This window comes from Strongylocentrotus purpuratus, unplaced genomic scaffold (genome assembly GCF_000002235.5).
Source record: "Strongylocentrotus purpuratus isolate Spur 01 unplaced genomic scaffold, Spur_5.0 spur5_scaffold_16, whole genome shotgun sequence".
Lineage (NCBI taxonomy): Eukaryota > Metazoa > Echinodermata > Echinoidea > Camarodonta > Strongylocentrotidae > Strongylocentrotus > Strongylocentrotus purpuratus.
Genome location: NW_022145601.1, coordinates 28,926,116 through 28,946,303, shown reverse-complemented (window position 1 = coordinate 28,946,303; position 20,188 = coordinate 28,926,116). Strand labels below are relative to the sequence as shown.

The window sequence follows — 20,188 nt, the reverse complement described above, 5'->3', positions numbered from 1 at the left end:
TGTTAATTGACCCTTCATAAAAAGATGACTTGATATTCTTTATTCGATTTATGTAACTTTCACTTATATAATCTTTTTATTTTCTCTCCTTCGGGTCATGTTTCTATGAAAGGGTCAACATTCCTTTCAGTATTATTCTTTGATTTTATTTTTTTGATTGATTTAGTCAATACTCATGGGTTAGATTGCCTTTGTCAGCTAATATCTGTCTTCAAAGGGAGAGCTGTGTATTTCCGCTCTAATTTCAGGATGCATCCAGGAATATCTCTAGATCATTTTTGAATGGGGGTTTCGGACCTAATTTACTGACTAGAGTAGCCGAAAATGTTCAAATGAGCCACCCCCCATGGGGGCCCTGGGAACGATTTTTTTTCACCGGGGGTGCTGAGATATATATACGTATATATATATATTCTTCTTCTTTTTCTTCTCCTTCTTTCTTTCTTTTTCTAAGTCACTATGTCAAGGTGCATTTTCCGTCTGGTGCTAATATGTTCGTCTGAGTTATTGATCTTTGTGAAGATTAAATAGTTTACAGAATTATCATTTGGTCGTACAGAGGATTTTTTAATGTTGGGGGCCGGGGTAAAATGCAATGAATTATTGAAAATTTATTGCATTTTCTTTTTTCTTTTTTTAATTTGTGGGAAGTGCCCCTACCCTAGCCCCCGTTGCGTACAGTCATGGTTAAGTGGCCAAGCAATGGCCTCGTAACTGTGAGGCCCCAGGATCAAAACCGTGTCGATGTGCTATGCGCTTTTGTGGGGCATTAATCCTCATTACTGTCATCAAGGGCGTAGGTCCCCTAGTTGATAAGCATAGTAGCATACACATGCTTTAGCAGTCACGCAAAACAAACACTTGCAATTTATTTTTCAATAAAATCTGAGAATGTATTCTATTATCTAGATCTATTAGGAATAAATCATCGTCAAAAATTAATAATTCCATAAATTGGGGTAAAAAAATATATGAGCGACAGTGTATAATCACGAGAATTTCGATTTTTTTTTTTTTTTTTTTTTTTTTTTTTTTCTTCTTTCTTCTGTTTCTTTTTCTTCAAACTTAAAAATATCATCCCCAACATCAACGCCAAAACCCTGTTTCTAAATTGGTTATACTTTCACACAGTTTAATTTGTCACGGTCAGAGGCTCAACGCGAGTCCTTCTATTTGTTTGTTTGTTTGTTTGTTTTATTTCCACTTTTTCATATCAATACAAAGAAACATACAAATGAATATAATGAATAACATGTAAGTTTGACAAAGTTTGTTTCTAGTTTAAATAAAAGTTTCATACTGTTACAAAAGGAGGGAGTGGCACCGGTCTTTCTCGGAAACTGTATATGATCATGAGCAACCAGGTGTCCGAACTTTATATCTTTTATATATCGAAATCACATTTTTACCACACCCGTTCGCTCCACTCGTTCGCAACATTTAGAACAGGATAATTCTTACTTCTGAGCCATTATGAGATGCCAGAATCTCCTTTTATTAGTGCATCGAATTTATCGCACATGATGATTGTTGTATTCATGTATTCGACAGCGAGCTGCCAGCACGCTTTTATCTGGTGTGTTGATCATAAATAATTTTAAAAAATCATATTACTAGTGTCTTTATTTTGCTCACTCGATTTGCTCGCGCGCAAAATTTAGAAACCAATGTGCGTGTGTGTACAGGCACTACGAGTGTGAGTAAGAGTGATGCAAAATGAATCTTGTTGTAAATGGATTTAATTGGGGTGACGCGAAACTTGTTATTTCTGAAAAGGGTACCGTCACTAAAATAAAGGTTGAAAACGCTGCCTTAGACTCCTGAAAATAAAATAAAATACAAAAATAGTAATCAAATTTTATATTACAAAAAGGAGTTTATATACTTGGAGAATGTTTTTTTCTCTCCAATATTTCAATATTGATAAGTAAATCAATCTCCTACAGACGAAGGCAGGACAAAAATCCGGGGAAAATGGTTATTGAAAACAAAACTTGATCTGGAAAACTAGATCTGTTATAATAAAAAGTAACGATTTTCCAATTCATGAAGATCTCTTTCTACTGTGGAGACAAATGAACCTCTCAGCCAGATTAACTCTGTGCCTTATTAGGAGCTGGATTGGGATCTTCGCACTTCCTTTTCTTTTTGGGGGTGATTAATTGACCAACTGCTTGCATTTGCTGTTTTTTTTAATCCAATTACAAGTTGGACTCTTTCTACTTCACCCCAACAAGAAGTACTCCATGCACAAAGCCGTTGGGGTCGACTTCGACAAGCTTTCGTGAGTTTTGGTTGGTTGAGTTGGTAACGGTGCCACGTTAATAAAATTCAAGATGCCTCCTCAAAATCAACCGAGTGAACCAGCTCGTAGTCGATATGATATTTCGATCAAATCACTTCTTACGGACAGAAAGTACCTGTGGTTTTCTGCAACCGTCTTATTCATTACAGAGTTGTTTATGAATGTCACTGTGATCGAAAAAGTAAAGTGTAAGTTCAGTCATTTTCTCCTTCAGTCCCATTCATTGAGAAATTTGTTATCAGAAATAGACATGAGTTTTCATGCGTGCATTTGAGTGTTATGTATCATAATTACCCTACTATCAATCAAAAATGAGTATTTACGCCTGGGACAGAGTTTTATTATCATTGAGATCCGCAAGACATGACTCGCCAATTCCATTTGCTGATCAGTACTACAGTAGAGGCGCGAAAGGCGGACAAACCGCGTCCTAAAAATAGTAACAAATAAGGTCAAGGTAGGCACATTCATGGGGCACTAGAGGGCGCTTTGCGCGCGTACGAAAATCTGAATGGCCTTGCTGCGGTGGGTCGGCAATAATCAGCCCAAAACTTGGATATTGTTATCTGGTCTTACCCTTAACCATCCTATGTTATGTAGAAATAACATGCGAGTACGATAAGAGAAACATCGCGCCCATTACTGATGCAACTTTTAAAATATTAGCCTAGAAATGACCACCAAACGGAAAAAAAAATTTCCCGACAAATCTTCATAAAATCTGATTTATAAACAAGTCACATCTAGGTACACTAATACAAATACGATTTTCTGAAAATTCAGGTATTATTTTTTAAGTTTCTTTCAAGTATATTTCTGCGCATTGCAGCGCCAATGTTCTTCACTGCTTCAAAATCACCCTTGAAATTTTTTTTTTGCAACAAATTTGTTACGAGGTCCGCGAGTGTTCCCCATTCCTTGCGTGTTGAAAGTTTGACTCGCGCACGAAAAAATGGTCGAAAACAAAATGTCAAATGAAGAAATAAACAAGCTTTTGTATAGTTATAAGAGTTCTACCGAGGTTTCTTTGTCGATTTAATTTATTATATAGTCTCAATTAGAATTCAGAATTATCTCACTGAAAAGTTAAGAAACCGACGATGTTCTCAATCGTAGTTATTTTCATTTTGCCAGCAGCCGATCTAGCGTTGTTTGGGCAAAAAGCTAGGCTGCTGCCTTCCCATCGCAAACCTTTCCGAGTCCCGCTAAAATGGCGCGCTGCGGAGCTCCGAAGCTGCGTTGGTATCGCTGCAAACTCTCAGCTAGCCGGCTAGCTCCCCAAGACGGACCATTCGCGGTATGGCGAGATTGTGTGTGTGAGGTACGATTTTGGATTCGAGAAGGCACGTAATGCAACCGTGCGCGTCATATTCAGCTGTCGAATGTCTACGACCAATTTTACATGTACGATTTTTAGTACAGATACTTGGTCAGTTTTCTTCTTATATCTTTGGTTTTACAACATTTAAAAATATAATTTCTTCAAATTTGCTCCTGACTCGGTTCAGACTAATTGTGTGATGTGTTTTCAAGTCAATTTTTTTAATATATTTTTTTGCATGAATTTGCCTAGTCAAGGACAAGGATGATTTTTTTACCGTTGGGGCTCTGCAGGTGTTGGGCTCCGCAGGTGTTGGGCTCCCAATCTTTGTGCTGGCAATGCAAAAAAACGGATTCTGCGTAATAAAATACCCCCACTTCACCGTTTACTTTTATGGGTTGTCCGTCTTACCGAGGATTTATCATAACATGAAAGTATCTTTGCAAAGTAAGTGTGAAATAAATCTAGGAGCACCATCGCGGAATACGTTTTTCGCATCGCCATTGCGCGGATTGGAAATAAGAATCGTCCGCGAAATACGTTTTTCGCATCGCCATTGCGCGGATTGGAAATAAGAATCGTCCGCGAAATTGTGGACGATCCTTAGTGTGAACATAAAACATAGAACACAAAGTCACTGAGTGTGAACATAAAACACAAAGTCACCAAGTGTAAACATAAAATTTGTTTCATGACCATAGCCAGTGATGATGACATTGTGTCTTTATATCACAGATACTGAGATAGACTGGAAGGCGTACATGCAAGAAGTAGAAGGAGTCATCAATGGCACTTATGACTATATGGAACTCAAGGGTGATACAGGACCTCTGGTGTAAGTCAAAATCTAGTGAACTATCTTAACCCCTTCAGTGCAACCAAGCTTTTGATCCATTGTCTGAATTGTCATAGATAAACTTTGAACTTTGAAGTGCTCCAAATGTGATTCTAACCTGTTGACTACTGAACTTTCTAATTCCCATAGGCTTAAAGATAAAGACCAGTTATGGTCATGTGATTGCATTGTGAAAGAAACGTTGTGGAATCAATCAGAAACGGTTGACGATCTAGCATATAAGTATTGGTGTGTACTGCAAGGTTCTGGAATCATCAAAATGATAAGAAATTTGGCCCAGTCTTTGTAAAGTTACAAGCACTGTACACAGAAAGATGTATATGGGACTACGCACATGTGTGCGAGACATGCATTTATCTCTCACAGTCCAATAGATAAACTAATTTACCAAATATATCAATTAGTAGGCGGTTTCCCGGCAAATTTTTTATCATCATGTATTAGACATATTCTTTCACATGATTGGTAATAAAGAGCTTCCATTCCTTTTTTTGAAATTGGGGCGTTTTCAATACTGGTCTTTACCTTTAATACAAGGACCACACAGTTTCAGTAGGCAATGGGTTAAAAGGCTTGTTTAATCGGTATAAAACTTTATACTACTCCGTATCACAATGAGGCTTCCTGAAGTTCCTGTTCCTGTTGTAGGGGATTCAGATGTAGTGATTCTTTATTTAAAAAAATTGTACACACTGTAATTGATGGATAGGGTTTGATGTTAACAGCTCTGAATGGGTAAAAACCAGCAATAAGATGCTAATCTGCGTTATCATGAACCGACAAATCCGTCATGTATATCACTGTACAGATTGTTGGCACGACTGAGGGGAAAATGTGAATTCCTTCCTCAGCTCACTAACTAACAATATGTTCATAGTAAATAAGGATAGATAAAGCAACTGAAGGTGAAGATGTGATCATGAAGTCGAATTCAAATGTAGCATGCTTTTTGACTTTTGAGACACCAGAATTCACTCTTTTCTTTTTTACTTCTTAACTGAGGGCATATATTTGTTTCCCTTTTACTGAAAACCCATGTTTCTTTTTTTCCTTGTACATAAAAGGCAGTCATTTTTTAATATATTTTTGCAAGCTTGAGCATCAAAGAACCTTATTTTTGTAATAATGTTCTCCTGTAAATGACCATTTATGAACATTTCCTTCCAGTATATTTTCTTTCTTCTTTCCTTATCTGAAGGTACCCAGCTGGTTTTGTATACATCTTTATGGCTCTGTACTATGCTACTGAAGCAGGTACAAACATCAAGTTAGCCCAGTATATCTTCATGGCTCTCTACCTCATGAACCTAATCATGGTCTTCAAGATCTACATGAGGACAAAAAAGGTTGGTCCAGTAAAATACCGAAAAGCCACAAACTTTTGCTTATTCTGTGAATGGTCGAGATGATTCATGAAAGCTTCAAGCTGGAAAATGATAGACTTACAAAACTGATTTATTTCCAGTTCACAATGCATGTAGCTTTGGGTTTTATAATACCGGTACTACAATGCCTCTCAAGTTATGATCGCAAGAGACTTGCAAGGCAAGGTGCAATTTCCTAACCTATTCACTTATCGGTATTAATGTGTCAAGTGAAGTAAGCTCAAATTTGCTTAAAGGTAAAGACCAGTTATGGTCATGCGATTGCATTGTTAAAGAAACGTTGTGGAATCGATCAGAAAAGGTTGATCATCTAGCATCTAGCATCTGCAAGGTTCTGGAATCATCAAAATGATAAGAAATTTGACCCATTCTTCGTAAAGTTACAAGCACTATACACAGAAAGATGTATATGGGACTACCCTATATCTCTCACAGACCATGAGAGAAACAAATTTACCAAATATATGAATTATTAGGCGGTTTCCCGGCAAATTTTTTCATCATGTATTAGTCAAAACATATTCTTTCACATGATTGGTAATGAGAGCTTCCATTTCATTTTTTGAAATTGGGGCGTTTCCAATACTGGTCTTTACCTTTAAAAGATTCCTGCAGGAAACCAAAACGTATTACTGTGCTACATGAACAAGCCTTTATGGAATCTGAACAGAGTTTCTTCCTTTCTATTATTTGAAAACTGCCATGTAAAAGTCATGAATAAACACATTACTAAATTTCTTTTACATTCTTCCTTGCAGATACCACCGTATGTGTTTTTCTTCATGTGCTGTGCCTCCTACCGAGTTCATTCCATTTATGTGCTACGTCTCTTCAATGACCCAGTAGCCATGTACTTCCTCTATGTAGCCATCTGTTTGTTCATGGATAGACGCTGGACCATAGGGTGCTTTTTCTTCAGGTAGGAATATGGTTTGAATAACTTAGTAAATAGCTTAAAGGTATAGACCAGTTCTGGTCATGCGATTGCATTGTGAAAGAAACATTGTGGAATCGATCAGAAAAGGTTGATCATCTAGCATATAAGTATTGGTGTGTATTGCAAGGTTCTGGAATCATCAAAATGATAAGAAATTTGGCCCAGTCTTGGTAAATTTACATGTACAAGCACTGTACACAAAAAGATGTATATGGGACTTCGCGATATCTATCCAGCCCGGAATTCCGGATAGATATATTAATGTACCAAATATATCAATTAGAAGGTGGTTTCCCAGCAAAAGTTGTATCATCACGTATTAGTCAAAACATATTCTTTCACATGATTGGTAATAAGAGCTTCCATTTCATTTTTTGAGAGCGGGGCATTTCCAAAACTGTTCTGTACCTTTAACTGCAGAATACCCCACCATATGCATCAGTACAATGTACCAGGGTCATTATCTTTATTATGCCCAAGGATAAGGGTCAAGGTTAGGGTTCGTTGTGTGATGGGGGTAATTTGCTGTTGTTTCGTGAAATTTCCACCAGCTTTGCTCTAGCATTTAGGAAATAATTTTGTAACTAGGGTACAGTATTCTACAGTTGTGTGTTGGGTCCTGTCATAAGAAATAATAACTATTCATAGGAAGTAAAGCCAAAAAGGAAACAGATTAGGGAAAGTTTTAAAATATCAGATAATGAATGTAGTTTTATTTTTTGATAATCAAGCTCACTAAATGGTAAAGGTAATCTGACATTTGAAAATGATGTCTTACATTCTAGAGTAATTTCTATTTCCTTTATCATTGGTATAAGAATATTTTGATTTGTCTTTATGTACAGTAAGTTTATAATTGATGGCACAAAAAAGGCTGTGCCTGGTGTGGCAAATCTGTTGGGCCTGGTATTGGAAATGTTTCTTCTGCTTTCGGGACTTTGTTCTCAATCAAAGGGAGCAGGACAGACAGATATTTTGCTTGTAAGTTTGCACAGCCCAAGACTGATTTGGTATGCCCTGCAAAAACAACGAGGCAGTGAATGTGTGCGTCATTAGTTCAGAGATGCAAATCTGTACGTTTCATTGTATTAGTTTGATAAAAAAGTGAAATACAATCATTTTGTTGTTGTTGTTGAAATATCTGACTCTTGTTTTTGTTTTAATTGGTTTATAATGTTAGTTAATAGGAAAGTGGCTCATATTTCCATGAATATAATGCAAGTCTAAACTATAATTTGTTTCTCACTTCTACTTCTGTCTTGAACCAAATTCTCATTGGCCCAAAATATCCAAACAATTAAGTTGTATCATTATTTTCATTATGCATTTAATCACCATTTTCGCATCATAAGAATTATTACTGGTGCTTTACAATTTCTCATTTAATGTTAATGAAAGAGCAAACATTTTACTTGCCCGTTCTTACCAGTAATACCTTTTTCTGACATTTTACTGGCCTGGGGCCAACAGGCCAGTGTCAAGTTTTTCATGAAATCTGATTCTTTTAGTAGGCATTAATCAAATATGCATCGTTTATGAATATTAATGACTATGTGTTCCCTGTGGTGTAATTTTTCCAATATTAATATCTTTGTATCGTGATTTCTTTTGTTATTCATACAGTATAGCAGTAAGCGTCAAGATGAATGTCCTGCTGTTTGCTCCAGGTCTTCTCATTCTCCTTCTCACTCAATTTGGCTTCTGGTGGACTATACCCAGGCTTGCTGTATGTGCTTTAGTCCAGGTATGATTTAAAGGCATCATTTAACAATGTTTCCTGTTTTACATATCTGAGATGCATGGCCCTTTCGTGTTATCAGTGTGTGTGAAAATGGTGTTATATTGAAACCTTAAAAAAATTGTGCTTCAAAATGTCCATGAAGTGCCTCAAAAAAGTAAAAAAAATCTTTGAGTGACCAGTTTTACCATACACGTTTTCCCCAATAGACTGTAGTTTTATAAAAACCTTTGGAAAAATGGTAATTGAAATTTCGATTTCCATTCATAAATATCTGGATAATCATACAAGAGATTGGCTTGTAGAAGTCCTGGGTTAATAATTACGATTGCAGCATGAGCTAAATCCAAGATTTTGTTTATAATCTAAGGCAAAGATACCCAATCCCTTTAAAAGACACATAAGCATAGCTTCTCATGAAGAATTTGAGTAACAATACAATGGGTTAAGAATATTTTCTCCCACCCTCCCTTATCCAGCTGCACCATACACAGTTCTTTTACCTGTATCTTTACAAACTTTATTCCACCACACATTTTCTTTGAACAGCTTGGTCTTGCTTGGCCCTTCTTAGTAGCCAATCCTGAAGCTTACATCCTGCGGTCGTTTGAGCTCAGCCGACAGTTCTTCTATAAGTGGACGGTCAACTGGCGACTCATTCCAGAAGAGCTGTTCTTAAATCGCTACTTTCAGTTGAGTCTTGTCTTTCTTCACCTCCTCGTGCTGTTTCTCTTCGTTGTCCATCGCTGGAACAGGTGAGATAAGTACTGATAGGTAGTCTTTGAAGTTATTAGTCTAGGATGCAAAATCAAGAGGATGCGCTATGGCTCAGTGGTAGAGCGGTGGTCTCGCAACCGGCAGGTCCTGGGTTCGAATCCAAGTCGATGCGCTACTGCCCTTTGGTAAGGCATTAATCCTCATTACCAAATCCTGTCAGTCCTCTGGTTACTTACTTACAAGCACATGCTTTCATAGCAGTCATGTAAAACAAACAAACAAACAATCCAAAGTGTTCTGGACATGATGATAACCAAGAAAAGCGAACCATCTGCGAATCCGCCCCCCTCCTCCCTTCAAATGAATTTTGTAGGTATTTACAGCTGTTATTGCCATGTTTTTGCGACTAGGACGTTGAACCAAATTTTGAAAAGGAGACAATTTCCTTCTTATATTCTGAATATTAATTTTGCTTGAACATTTTTAATGTGTTCTTATAGATGTACAACATTTAGACTCATTTTGAAGAATAATTTCAAATCGATGTAGTGTCTACACATCGCCTCATGCAGTGGTAATTCTCGCTATTGCCAATATATTAAACTTACCCTTTTGTTACATTTAAGCCCCATTTCAAATGCACTCTGGGATATTTATTGGAAGGGTTGCTTTGTGCGAAACAACCTGTTTGAAAATTACCTATATCAGGTCTTGATTAGCTCCATGACAACCCTTTTAAAACCAGTATAGATTAAAGGTAAAGACCAGTTTTGGAAACGCCCGCCCTCTCAAAAAATGAAATGGAAGCTCTTATTACCAATCATGCCTGTGAAAGAATATGTTTTGACTAATACGTGATGATACAAATTTTGCTGAGAAACTACCTTTATAATTGATATATTTGGTAAATTAGTTTATCTATTAGGATGTGATAGATATTACGCACGTGCCGCGCACGTGTGCGTAGTCCCATATACATCTTTCTGTGTACAGTGCTTGTAACTTTACCAAGACCGGGCCAAGTTTCTTATGATTTTGATGATTCCAGAACCTTGCAGTACACACCAATACTTATATGCTAGATGATCAACCTTTTCTGATCGATTCCACAACGTTTATTTCACAATGCGATCACATGACCAGAACTGGTCTTTATCTTTAATCTTGCACCGGAAATGGTTAAATAATCTTGAAATCTGTGGTATATCTAGCTCATGATAAACACAATGTGACACAGGAAGATTAATTGTGTGGCATATAAAGAGTTAACTCATATCAGAGGTGCCGTGGTCGAGTGGTTGAGTCGCCGGACTGTCGATCATAGGTCTGTGGTTCAAAACCCGCCGCGAGCCTAATGTCCTTTGGCAAGACATTGATCTACATAACATTTGCCACACCCAACCCAGGTGATGTAAGCGGATGCCTGGCAGGAATTAATTCTTTGAAAAGCTAGAGCGCCGCAATGGCAGCACAGCTAAAGCCAGGGTAATAATCTCCAAGTTTGGAAGTGCTTTAATAGTGATTCTAATAAGCGCTATATATAAACTGGGTATCATCATTATTATTATTATTATTATCATGGACCATATTTATTCACTGTTTGTTTTCTCTTTGTATCATTTCCAGGAGAAATGGGGGTATCTTTGCGCTCCTGAAGGCCCCATCCTTGCGTGAAAAGAGTGTCCTGAATGAGAACTATATCCTTTATAAACCAAGAATTGCTATAATATGTCGGGAGTGTGGTACGTGTATGCTTTAAGCCCTTCTGTAAATGAATATCTATCTTAAATACATTTCCAAAAGGCAAACATCTAAGTTTTAATTACACTTATTTACTTTGATGCTAACTTTGGCATACAAAACAATATCCTTATTAGGGATATATTCTACAACACATAACATGTACACCCATTTCGATTCAAAGATAACCAGAACTATCGTAGTCATTCTTAGTCCAATTTCACTGTACAACATTAAAGAAAATTTTAAGCTGGATTCGCCTCCAACAGCAAAAAAGGGGTTAAGCAAGCTTGTACTTGTAATCTACTCAGCATCAATTGTAGGACAGTTCAGTTTAAGTTTATTTATATATTTAACATGTTGTATAATACATCATTACATTTGGCATGTTACATTTTTGTAATCATTTTTTGGATGCATTTATACAAACAAAACGAATAATACATAAGACTAAGTTAAATAAAGGAAGAAATATGATGGAGCCTAAAGAGAAAGCAATGCTTGTAGGTCATAGGCTCCGGAAGTTATAACAATGATATAGTCTTGTGTTTATTAAATAACGTAATTGAATTAAATTGAAATTATTATGAAGAAAAGATAAACAATATTCATATACTTAGCAATATTTATATTACATTTTCAGCATCAATTGTAGGACAGTCCAGGGATCAATTAGCAATGAACTCTGGCAGTACTATAATGATAATGACAATTTGATAATGAATAATGGTAATGATAATTCGATATACCTGTAATATGTAATATGTCTTATTTGAGCGTGATGCAATTTTAATACTTCAGCATCAACTTCAGGTGGTGCTGTAAAGCGCTGCTGTGGTTTTCACGAGAGCACGCCATGCAACTCTTTCACCTTCCATTTGTGTTGCACCTTTCATTCCTTGTCCAGACACTTTCTTGATATCATCAGTCCAAGATATTGGTGGACGACCTCTACCCCGTTTTCCTTCGACTGCTCCTTGCAGTATTTGCTTCTCAACACCTTCAGATCTTAAATATAACGAAATCTGACACCTAATATATCAAATCTCACTAGAATTGTACTTGGTTCTGTGATACAATGCTTGCTTGCTATTCTCCTTGACTCCACTGTACATATAGTAGGTACCCTCTTCACATCTAACTTCGTTGGCATGGTTTTCAGTCGTACCCTTCACTATCAGTTCTATGTCTGGTATTTCCACACTCTGCCTTATCTCCTGTGGACCACAGACTACTCAGACATGATAAGGTAAGATTTCAAGCCCCACTGTCCTACTTGTAGCTACTTGCTCCCTCTATATAGAAAACTTCCCTAATCGGTGCCTGTTGGTCCCCCATGATCCTCTTTTTCTTATGTTAGTTGAGAGCTGAGTTAATGCGATAGCCACCTGTCAGTGACCTCGCTGTGTGGTCTAATCCCTTCTGGCCCAGTAGTGTTGACGGTCTTTAAAAGGACGCACATCCACAAGAGTAATGTCACACACAACCTTTGGTAGCACGAAAAGACACCTTTGGAACTCAAAAGGCATAATTGTGGAAAAATCATGATTTATGGCATTGTGGTTGTTCATCTTACAAGAACATGGAACTGGTAATATGCCTCTATGGACTTGATTAGGCTAAATCATATAATGTATATGTCAGTCAGATATGCCAGATTGTAACTTTAAATCCACCTTCGGGACCAAAGTTGATGCCTTTTTTTTTCTTTCCTGGCATGTGTTTTTACTGCCAATACATTTCACTAGGCTATCTTACGACAATAACTCCAGATTATCAATTGTACACATAGCATGACAAAATGTTGAGTAGTCAATATATGTTCGTGGAAGACACACTTGTATTATAATTAAGTCTGGAGAGGATAGCCCAAGTAAAGTCTCATATCTCCTTTCGCTTTTTCTTGTGAAAGAGTCAAGATAGCTGCCCTCTAGGTGAATGACCACAATACTTAATCTATTAATCGGGAAATTACAGATGGAAAAATCATTTTATTTGGCCCAAAACTTGTAATCTTTAACTCTGCATTCACTATAGATTGAAAACCCAGACTGTCTCATTGTTTGGATGAAATGGAACATAACACTGTAAGTGTGACAAACATTGACTGTGGCAGTCCACTGATTCTTCCATTAGTTGACTGAAGCTGGTAAAGTATAACCTAATCTGAATATTCATTTATGTAAAATTATTTTCGGGTGTTAATTTTTTATCTAAATATATGACCTCTTCTCTCTTATTGCAGATTATTGATTCTTGGAGTCATAGAACTTTGTTGGAACACCTACCCTTCGACGGCGCTTAGCTCTGGCGCCCTCCATTGTTGTCATCTGCTTATTCTCGTCGGCCTGTGGCGCAATAAGGAGGAGAGGAGAAGGGCTGCAGCTCGTTCACAGATGACACAAGACATCAAAGATGAATAAGTACTATCATTTTGAAGTATATTTGGTATAATTTTGACAAAATTTATTTGGAAGATTTCTGCTTGCCATATGCCTTGTCCGTCGGAGTTAAGGAACGTCCCTGTCTTGGCATTGTGCATTCTTTATGTAGTATACTGAATATAGTCATACATTAAGCAGAAGACAGTGGGAGGAGATGTAAAAATCACTGCACAATGAATTTTATTCATTCATTTTCTTGGCCCTTTAAATGAAACAATCATTAAAAATCATAAAATCTCCAAAACAACAACTCAAATTTAACATGTATATTATCTACAGTAATTTATTTGTTCATGTTGTGACATCCCCAATTTCTATGTACCGGTTATACTTTACTTTGAGTTTTTTAACAAATACATCTAATTTCACCAAGATGCTGCGTTGCGTTTGAGACGAAATCTCTAACTTATGTTATTTCTATCTGAACGATGACCTACATGTAGAGATCTAAAACTGTAGTACATTTTCTTCAGTGCAAACACAGTCTATGCTCAGATGCTGCAATTTTTCAAATAAACTGAAGTAATTTTGGCTTGGTATGCATTTCTTCTCACAAAAATTAGATTAAGTGTCATTTTGAGGGTTATTTTTTTGTAGTCAGTCCTTTTTGCTTAGGTTTTTCAGTATCAGGGTTTTATTTATTTTTTGTCATGTCATGTTAAAGATTTTTTTTAAATATTCAAATTGATCAGTTTTGTTACTGTTAAATATAAAGATCAGTTCTGGTCATGCAATTGCATCTTGAAAGAAATGTGGAATCGATCAGAAAAAGGGTGAGTAAGTATTGGTGTCTACTGCAAGGTTCTGGAATCATCAAAATGATAATAAATTTTTGCCCAGTCTTGGTAAAGTTACAAGCACTGTACACAGAAAGGTGTATATGGGACTATGCGACACGTGCGTTATATCTATCAGGTCCAAATAGATATAAAAATGTCCCAAATATATCAATTAGTAGGCGGTTTCTCAGCAAAATTTGTATGATCACGTATTTGTCAAAACATATTCTTTCACATGATAGGTAATAAGAGCTTGCATTTCATTTTTTGAGAGGGGGGCGTTTCCAATACTGGTCTTTACCTTTAAGTAGATGTAGAAATGAAAAAAAAGGTGGAAAAAAGACAAAATCATGTTATGGTGTTTTTAGCTTGGCAAAGAAGAATCATTAAGTCAAATTAACAAAATCTATGTGCTACATGTTTATGATCATAATATTTTGTATTTGAATCATGACAATGCTAACATTAATTCAATGATTTGTTTTGATGAACTGTCAATACATGTTTGATCAAAATTAAGAGATTTGGGTGTCAAATATTGGAATAGTAATCAGGTTTTGACGCTGGATAATGTTAGAGCTACTTTATCATTTGAAAATCTTGATAGAATTTCCAAGGAAATTTGTCCTAAAAACAATGGGAAGCTAGATTATGTGGCTGGTGTTAGTTGTTTAGAATTCCTTTGAAAATACCTTTTATAACCAAATGTTAATCATTTTTATTTACCATATAAAGTCTTTCAGGGATGACCTTTGTAATATCCAAAGGCAAATTTATAATCAATTGAACTACATGTACCGTTATGTCCATGTTATAAGGTCAGCAGAATAAACAAGTGTTCATTTATACATACTATATAGAATCAAAGTACTGGTAATAAGAGAGAACAAGCTGGTGTTAACAAACAAAAATTGAAATATTGTAGAAGAGCCTCTCATAGTGTGCAAACAATATGAGGGTCTGCAATAAAGCCCTGGAGACTTTTTACATGTAGCTTGTTATATCAAATTTGTCAGTAATCAAATTATTGTGCCACTTCCTGCCAGAACTTACATCTGAATTGAGAAACAGTATTATCATGTTGGAAACAAGGTTTATATACCAGTAAATATATGTATACAGATAGTAGGTATACATGTGGATGTGTCGTGGTATAGTGGCTCATTCACTCGACTCCCATTCAATTGGCCGAGTATTCAAATCTCAGTCTGGCCCTAACTTCCTTTGGTAAGGCATTAATCCACACTTGCCACCCTCCACCGAGGGGTAAATGGGTACCTGGCGATTGCTGGGGTAATAATAATTGCAGGGCCCTAAGGAAGAACAGTATTGAAGCTGATGGGGCTTCTCTGGGTATACAAAATTACTATTATTAAAACGTTCATAAAGTGATCGTATAAGATTTATATTACAAATTGGACCCCTTTTAAGATTGGTCTTTAAGTATTGAGAGAGAGTTATTGTTAATTTAAAGATGGAGTCAATTTGAAAAGCATACACTATTTTTCAAGCTGATTATATAATTAATCATGTATTAAAAATTACACTTAGGAAAATTTCTTGTGAGAATTTGGTATTTGATGTGACCAAATGAATTCCTGTACAATGTTTTAATCATAAAGTGATGCGTATCAAGATTTTGAGCAAATAAATGATGATATTTTCTCAATTTCAATTCAATTGCTGCAAAATTGTGTTATTTATACCTAGTGTACATCTGCTTTGCATAAAGATACATGGTTGCAGTTATTTCAAAGTGGCGCAAACTGTTCTCGCCATTTTAAATTACTAACAGACAGAATTTCTGGACATCGAATGATAGGTAGATTTTAATAACTTTAATACAGAAAGCACTTACCGGTCTAAGGATACATCTTCATCTAACACTATTGTAAATTTCACAATTCACCAAGCAAGAATCAATTTCAAATCAAACCAAAATAAACATGTTGTACTTTGATTATTGTTCATATAATCTGTATCATTTTATTTTGCAAAGCAAGACATATTCATATGCACATAATACTTGTACAGAAATAAAGGCAAGAAAGCATTTCTTGAATAAAACACCATGAAATAACGACAGTATTCTGATATAAACTCCTCAAAAGAAGATCTTGAAGTCAAGTTTTAGCATTGATATCTCTCTCGTTTGTTTATTTTCATACTATCATTGAAAATCCTCTTTATTCCCCTTTATTGTCAATAGATTATTCATCATTTGTTTAGACAATGTATTATGTTTTGAAGAAATAACAATTGCATTTTGCAAAATTTTACTTTTGACTTGGCCCAATATTCAGGTGAACTGCACATTCTGTGATTACATAATCATTAGAAATGGTGCGTCATTGTAAAGGAGAATAAACAGGCTTTTCAATGATACCAATGTCATATATAATATTATAACGAGAAATATCGAAAATTATATCGCTAGTGATATTAGTTTGTCTCGCAATGTGGTCAATAAGGAAACTAAAAGATCACAACGTTTTGTTTGCCGCTGCAACGCTTAAACTAGAATTGCAGAACTTTTTTTGAAGAGTTTAGATTGCCCCTCCTTAATGACAGAACAAAGTAAAGGCTTCACAGTAATATATACAAACTAATATGTTCCTTGCATGAAACATACCCGCTAATACCTGTATGTAGATTGTTTGAAATGCTGAATGCCCTCTCTTTTTTCCTCTCCCTTTAAAAGATTCCAATGAAAGCATATTTATATGAAGAGATGTGCTCAAAGTAGATGATTGTGTGATGTGCTTGTGTATGCAGTCAGACCACAATATATGCCAAGATATTTAATCATCTTACAATACTTCTTTTTCAAGATGTGTCAGTGCACTGTACAAAGCGTGTCACTTGTCATATTATACTTTCCTCAACAAATATTGACATTATGTATACAAAAGTGAACACACTGGTCTTTCTTTTAAAGGGAAATTTACTTTACTTTAAAAACACAAAGGTTTTAAATATTATGCAACCCGGACTTTAACAACTAACCAAATGCAGGTTTACATTTTTTTCTGAAGAATACAATTACTGAATGGGGGGGGGGGGGTCACTATTGTTTTCTCCAGACCCAAAGACTTTACCATACTAAATTGTTGTCTGTGTGTCTGTCAGTCAGTCTTTCAGCTCATCTGTTTGTCAGTTTGTACATAAGTCTGTCCCGCTCACTTATTTATTATTTCGGTCATTTAAGGGGAAGTACTGTTATGCATGTAGGGGGAGGGGGGGGGAGGTACTCTAGGTCAGAGGTCACAGCAGTCCTTGAACATCACATCATGAATTTACATGAAAAGTACCTTACTTTAATAAAAGACATGTACTTTCTCAAATTGTATTAAACATTAAAAGACACTACATGTATGTCCCTTTTGCAGCCAACATCAAATTCTGTAGAATTTTGCAGATGAGGAATTATGAATATGTCATGTATGTCCTACCTGTAAAATTTAAATGCTAGCAGTGTCCTAATATTCAAATTATGCAAGGAAACCCGTTTACTTGCTAGACTTCACCGTCAGACACTATTGAGTGACTGACTGGCTTTTTTTTCTTCTTTGGTAATAACATACATAAAATGAGCTGTAAAGTGTACTTGAGCATTTGTCTACATGTTTAACTCATTTCTTGTAATGGCCAAAATTAAACTGATTGAATCTTTGCGCAGCATAAAACGTACGACCATTCTGTACAGTGGTCTGAAAATCAGACTATTACTTACTGGCTATATAGCTCTTAAGTCAATTCGACAACTAATAGTCGTTATTTTCCCACTTAACAACATTTTCAAGCCCCCCCCCCCTTTTTTTAGGGAAGTTCTAAATTAGTATTATCTCTCAAATGCTGTTGGAATTAAACCTTTTCATTTTTGGGGCCTGCAAATGGGACATAGTACCTTTAATATAAATACCAATTATTTCATTTAAATTCCTTATTGTGGAAAAAGATAATAGATTATTGTGTCCCTTTGCAGCTACATGTCATACCAAAAGACGTTAAAAGATGGGAGTTGTTGCTACCTTGTTTGGCGTTCAACAATAAGGGATAGAGCAACGTCGATCTGGTGCTGCTCAGTGGCTGCAGGGCTCACGATCAATTGGGCAAAAAGAATTTCTGTTTCGGTTTAATAAAATTTGGAGTGGACTATTAGGCTATTATTATTCTTATTTATGTAGAAGAGCTTTAACTCTGTTTTAAATGATGACTTAACACCCTTTTTGCTCCAAAAGGACAACTGAATATTAAAACCCAATGTTTTGAATAAAAAGAATAGATAGGAAAGACTGAAGGGGGTTGGTGACTACAAAAAGATATTTGATACACAATTCAAAGTTTTGTTCTTACATTTATTTCCTAGATGTTGTTCGCAAAGCATGATAAACAATTAAACATTATTTTCAAAATTTTGTTCCTGAAAATTGATAAACGTTCATGTTTTGTTCTTTTATCTTCAGTCAATCCCGACCGCTGATTCATAAAGGCATAAATTGTATCCAGTACTAAATGGGTTTTAACCTATAACAATAAAATGAACATATACATGTATAGTGTACACATCTTGGGTAACCTGACGTTTGCTCCAGTGACAATTGCTTTTGGCTTCATTTCATCCAAGTTTAGGGTTGCTATTGGGTTTTGGTTAGGTTTAGGGTTAGGTATTGTTTTGGGCCTAGGATTTAAGCTAGGGACTTGGTTAGTGTAGGAACTTCTAGTTGAGCAATTATCACAGGAACATATATCATATAACCCATCTTGTACATGAAACGTAATATACTGAGAACATATAGAATGTTTGAATTCAATGAATAATGTGCCAGTAAAGTGCTGTACTCATACTTTGCTATATGCATCGCTAATATACATTTAACAACAACAAAAACATGTGAAATTTGTACAAAAACTAGAATGCTACACTATACTTTCTGTATCAGCTGAACCTTACTCGTCGTTGATGTAGCATTGTTATCTTGCTTGTTACGGGGAGGGAGAATTTTTTTAAAGATTTTACTTCATAAATACGATAAACAGTCCCTTAATCTCTATTTATATGTATATTTATTTCAATTGATATTGTAAGTATTTTTGTTACCTTTGCTTGATAAGGGCTTGTGTTGTATGCTACTGTTCATTAACATATATTTTGTTGTTGTTGTTCTCTTAAAGCCATTAACTACTGAATTATTTCATTCCCATTTGCTTAATACAGGGACCAATCAATTTCTGTAGGCAGGCAATTAGTAAAATTATAAATGTGAGTTTCTAAAACGTCAAAAACGTTATCTGTTTGGAGCCAAAAGGGAATTACCTGGTAAGCAATTTTGTTCAACACAATTAACGTCCTTTTGGCAGCAAACAGATGATGTATAGTAGGTGTGAAAAGTAGTAGAACCACTCACAAAATAAGTGGATGATAACAATGCTACATCACATAGGACCATGGCGATACTTTTTACAACTTCTTCCTAAAACAATATGAACATATATATCTACTATGGTTTAAAATGGAATGAGTATCAGAAGTATGTACAATACAAACAAGCATCAAAATTTGATGATTGTTTCAAACACACCCTCGAACCATCTCTAGAACTCATCCGATTCATTTCCACTCCCTGAATAGTAAATAATCATCTCAAGAACAAGTTCAAATATAAAAATAAATAATTCATCTTTTGATCTCTTTTTTGCATTAGAAGTAAATCACTGATTTCTGAGCTTAAAGCACCTGACTTGCACAATAATTTCTCTCTCCAGACTGGACTATTTAAAGATCAGATTTTGTTCATGCTAAAATTAGAAGTATTGAAATATTCCAAACAACCGTTGGAAAGTTAATTTGTACTATCATATGTGAGAGTTTGAACAGAGGAAAATGTAGAAAGTTGCAACCAGTGAAAAGGCAGGAATCAGCACAAAGTTATACTCTCAATGCAATTGTTCTGTATTTTACAATC

The 20,188-nt window shown here is 35.7% G+C and overlaps 1 protein-coding gene across 1 annotated transcript; it reads left to right on the top strand.

Moving 5' to 3' along the window:
- Positions 1-2,275: 2,275 nt before the first annotated feature.
- On the top strand, positions 2,276-14,214 carry LOC576672 (dol-P-Man:Man(5)GlcNAc(2)-PP-Dol alpha-1,3-mannosyltransferase). Its single transcript, XM_030987242.1, has 9 exons — positions 2,276-2,493; positions 4,362-4,461; positions 5,681-5,828; positions 6,626-6,786; positions 8,428-8,548; positions 9,092-9,297; positions 10,886-10,956; positions 12,113-12,248; positions 13,245-14,214. Exons 1-9 carry the CDS (start codon positions 2,337-2,339, stop codon positions 13,420-13,422), a joined length of 1,278 nt encoding a protein of 425 aa, XP_030843102.1. The 5' UTR covers positions 2,276-2,336; the 3' UTR covers positions 13,423-14,214.
- Positions 14,215-20,188: the final 5,974 nt, after the last annotated feature.